The sequence below is a fragment of the Xiphophorus couchianus genome, chromosome 13, assembly GCF_001444195.1.
Source record: "Xiphophorus couchianus chromosome 13, X_couchianus-1.0, whole genome shotgun sequence".
Taxonomy (NCBI): domain Eukaryota; kingdom Metazoa; phylum Chordata; class Actinopteri; order Cyprinodontiformes; family Poeciliidae; genus Xiphophorus; species Xiphophorus couchianus.
The window spans coordinates 13,595,605-13,600,430 of NC_040240.1; the positions used below are offsets into that span (position 1 = coordinate 13,595,605).

The following is a 4,826-nucleotide window of genomic DNA, read 5'->3' on the forward strand; positions in this document are numbered from 1 at the left end:
TGTAGAATGAGTGAATGTCGACATTCCTGAGTCTTGCGAGAGTCTTTCAACGCAGCACTGACGTTTACTTCTTGCCTCTGGGAAATCAGCAGCTGTCACATTTCTGAGTTACAAACGACACGTACGTCTATATTTTCGAGGTAAGGTGTTCTTTCTTTGTCAATAATCACGGCTTTTAGTGTTGGGATGATGGTGCTGATGGCTAACGGAAGGCTTGAGTCCTGTTAAATCTCCATGTGGTTAACCAGATTTTCACACATGAAGCTAATAACTGACACTGCTAACAGCTCGGTTCAACACCGACACAAATATAAAAGGCGTTAACTTCGTGGTACTTTAGGTCCACAACAACTCTCAGAAGCTGAATGTGTTGCTGCTGGAAACTTGTTGTTGGCTGCTTATATATAAACACGACTATTAGTCAGCTAATGCTTGCTAAGTCCCCATCCGAATGCTAAATAGTTAACTCCTGGAAATATAAGACACCGAAACCACCCCGATATGACAGAGGAAGTATTTACAGTATTTGATTAAATAAGCTATAGAATGTCAAACTTTGTAACTTTGGTTATGTACAAGGTCTTAAGTGAGCCAATAACACTAATAATAGAAGTTGTTATGATGCAGACCGGTTTACCGGTTAATCTATGTTCATGCCTACTAAACCTGCAGAAGTCCCCGTGTTTTTAAAGGATTTTCAGTCTGGGTGTGGGGTATCTGCATAGTGCATGACTCAAAAGAGGGTTACAAATGCAGGCTGCGTGTTTTTTTTATTGTACATATCAGGAAATTAGAATAGAATTGAACAACTATAAAGTAATTTAGTCCAGAAACTAGTGAAACTTATTTATCATTTACATTCATCACACACATAATTTTGTATTTTAAGTGTTTCTTTTATTTAAAGAAAAGTAAACTGTTCAGTGTAGATCAGATGGTTGTCATATTACATAAGACCTGCAGGGTTGGTACCACTGTTGTTTTGCTTGTCCTGTCAAGCAACCTCTCAAGTGTGTACCCCGCTTCTCCTGTGATGACCGCTAGAGATGGCACCTTAATGATAGTGAGCGAGTTGTAAACAATATAAACAGTATAAACAATGGGTGTATGGATGACTAAAAGGGATTTTTAATACAGATATGTCATGTTAGGGCTTACACACTCTTGCGTAAAACTGACATTGACTGCTCCCATCAGCAGAGTAACCAGATTCTTGCTAAAGAGACAGGTTCAGAGATGTCTGAATACGGATTCAGATATTTTAGTGGAAAGTTTATAGAAAAGAAAAACTTTGATATAGCATGATGCAGAAGCAGCAGGCACATAATTCAGTTTGCTTGATGTCCAGTTGAATACGCTGCATATACTGAGCAATACATGCACACACAGAACTTTTCTGAGAAGCTACGTTTTGGGTTTTCACAAATTGTAAGCTTTATTGATTGTAATTAAACTTTTAAAATGCATCGCTCTGTGTAATAAAATGTTACTTTTGGTATTCAAATTAAAAAAATGAAACTCATGAATTTCACTGAGGTTTTTTTTTTTCAAATGAATTACAAAAAGAACCTTTAGTAATTTGCTGCAGAATTGAGGCAAGATAATTTACAAGAGCAGCTTAATGCCTCTGAGATATTAGTATGTAGCATTGAGGTGTGGATTTACTGATATTTCACTTGGAATAAATCATTACCTTTGCATGATTTGCTAATATCATGCAGCCTAGATCACATCTCCTGCACATACTGCTGTTTGGAGACACACATGGTGCTTCAGCCACTAACGGTCATACGTCAATGTAAACCATTTGTTAGATCAACAAAATAATGTCCATTCATACAGAAGGGTCCCTTCAGCTAGTGGGCATGAGGCGAGATAGGCTGCCAGCCTATCACTGGACATGCACAGATTTTAAACCTAAAGGCAATTAAAAGGACCAGTTAACTTAATGTGCATATTTTTAGACTCTGAGAGGAAGCTGGAGTACCCAGGGAGAACATTAAAACTCCAAGGAGCCAGCATGGGATTTGAACCCAGGACCTTCTTGCTGCAAGGCAACAGTGTTTGCAGCAAGAAGGACACTGTGCAGTCCTTCTGACTAAAAATGGCTCCAAAACACAAAGGGATAACTTGTCCTATTTTATTTCATTTATTTAACACACTGCATAATGTGCTGCTATGTTTAGGTTCAAGGACTGGACAGGAAATTAGTAATCTCTATGAAGATTACCTTAAAATATTACCAGAGCAGTTTAGGACATATGCAGAAATATTAAGCGGTGAGAGAATAATTAAACTGAAGGAATCGTAGCGAAGTCGTGGCTTTTCAAGGAAATAATCCATGTTCTTTGATGATGGTCCTTAAATCCAAAAGCCTAAGTAAATGTAAGCTGATACTGTCCACCTCCATCTGCAACTTCTGTCTCTGGGTTTGGTTCTTTTTTTTCTTCTTCTTTTTTTAGACCAACATCCTAAAACTCCCTGAGAGTGGTTATCCAGGGAGAAACTAACAGACTTACCTCTTCTGTGAGCAAGTCGGATGGGAATAACTGGCTTATCTGATTTCACTGAGCATTCCTGCATAGTAATGTCTCGCAGGACAAGCCAGAACCTGTTCCTCTTGTATCTCCTATTCACAAAATTCAGTGGTTTATAGATGTTCAACTAGACAAACCTGTTCCTGCTATTTGTGCAATTTAAAACAATTGTTGTTTAAAATAATAATAAAAAAAAATATCTTGTTAAGTTTAAGAAGTGCCGAAAGGCGAAAGAATTGATAAAATAGTATTTATATTGGCTCGTCATGGGTGCAGGTTCACCGCCGTGGTTTCCAGATGGCGCAGAAGCCAAAACAAGATGTACCGTGATAAGATCAATCTTTTGTTTTTGTAACTGTTCAACACTGTGCAGCTGGGACATCAAAACATACGACTTTAACAGAACTATGAATGAGAAGAGAAGAGGTGTTAGCAGGTTTTACTTCTCAAATTTGTTACAGAAATACATCTGTAACAAATTTGTTTCATAAACCTGTTAGCATAAACCGATCGCCAAGTATTAGGATCAGGCTAATGTTAACTCATTCGCTCAGGCTTTTCCCACTTTGACTCTGAGCACAGGTATTTGGTTCTTTATAATTTTTCCACCCTTATTTGAGCCATTTCTTCCTCCGTCCTCTGTGTTTTCCCTAGCATGGCACGCGGGCACCAGAAAATTCAGTCGCAGCAGAAAAATGCCAAGAAGCAGGCAGAAATGAAAAAGTCCAAGGGTCACGATCAGAAGATGGCAGCCAAGGCAGCGCTAGTGTTCACTTGCAGCATCTGCAAGGTATGTCTGGCACCAGAGGGGATTAAATCAATCAAACAAATTTTATTTGTAGACTACATTTAATTCAGACAGGTGTAAAGAAAGTGATCTGGACCCTAAATGAACTGTCTTCCTGTTCATTTAGGGTCCACTTCGAGTCCTAATGGTATGACGCCCCCATATTTATCTGGACTTTTGAACCCTTAGTCTCTTTTCAGATCTTCAAGGTCCACAAAACAGTTGCCATTAGACACTCCCAGGTTACAGCAGTAAAGTCGAGATGACAGACTGTTCTTAGTGGAGGAACAACCTGCCTTTGTGCTGAATGTTAGAGCTGAACTGACTGCTGATCGTTTGATTACTGTCTCTATTCTCAGGGTTTCTGTCTCAGTTCAGCAGAATATTTTAGCTTTTATTATGCTCATTTTTCTAATTGGACGATGTATGTCATAACTTTCTTTATCTGGTTATGTTATGTTGCACTTGTTGCTGGTGACTTTATAGCTTGTGAAACACGTTGACCAAGTTGTGAGTTTGTTTTAGGAACATCAACACTCTAAGCTGCCCTTAAATCTTTAGGACTGTGTGTTCCAAAACAATTTTAGCTCTCGCTTTAGATCTTAACTGAAGACCCTTTCCAGAATACCTGATTCCTGATACATCAGTTGTTCTAAGACCATTAATGTTCTTGAATGCAAAAAAAAAGCACCTAAAATATGTTGTTTTTACCTGCTATAGCCAACTTTTCCTTAATATGAGCTTCATTTTTGATCGTCTGCCCACAGTCCCAGATGCCCGACCCAAAAACCTTCAAGCAGCACTTCGAGAGCAAGCACCCCAAATCCCCTTTGCCCCCAGAGTTGGAGGGCGTGGAAGCATAAGCGACTTGGATAAACCACACTGAATGCGCTGATCCGGCTCTGAACATGACAGCAAAGAATGATTTAATGTACCCAACATGAAAGCCTCATGCAGTCCACTGCTACCTGTGTGTGATTGTGTTTAAATACACGCACGACTAAATCCAACCGTGGTTTTGACTTCAGGGACCTGTACGATCAATGAGCCCAGACTCACTGCCTTCATGTTTTGTACGTACATCTCCTTTAAGGATCAATAAATTGTTGTCCGTTGCATCCCAGATGATATAAAGTGACTATCCTAACAAAGCAAAATGGATTTGGCTTGGGTGGAAAATTTGTTTGTCTTTGCTGCTGTCAAAAGTGACCTAGTTTATTTTAATTGTACTTGGGAGTGTTTTACTCAAACGGAGGCCTGCACACTGTTAATTCCTCCAACAGCTCTGTGTGCCCTGCTGTACTGCAATCTTTCATTCAGCTAATCAGAATTTCATGTTTGGTTGTAAAATGTGAAACTTTGCCAGCTGCCCAAGCTGCTACACAGATTCTTAGGAAGTGAAATTATGTTGGAGACTGCCGGCAAGATTAATGTGCCTGTAAAATGAATGTAAGCTCCAATAATGTATCATACCATTTTATTAAAACTCACTTTGTTATATA

At 39.1% G+C, this 4,826-nt stretch overlaps 1 protein-coding gene across 1 annotated transcript; it reads left to right on the top strand.

Moving 5' to 3' along the window:
* On the top strand, positions 1–4,826 carry LOC114155635 (zinc finger protein 706-like). The gene is made up of 3 exons (XM_028035617.1): positions 1–140; positions 3,192–3,327; positions 4,092–4,826. The coding sequence occupies exons 2-3, from the start codon at positions 3,193–3,195 to the stop codon at positions 4,185–4,187; spliced, it is 231 nt and encodes a 76-aa protein (XP_027891418.1). The 5' UTR covers positions 1–140; position 3,192; the 3' UTR covers positions 4,188–4,826.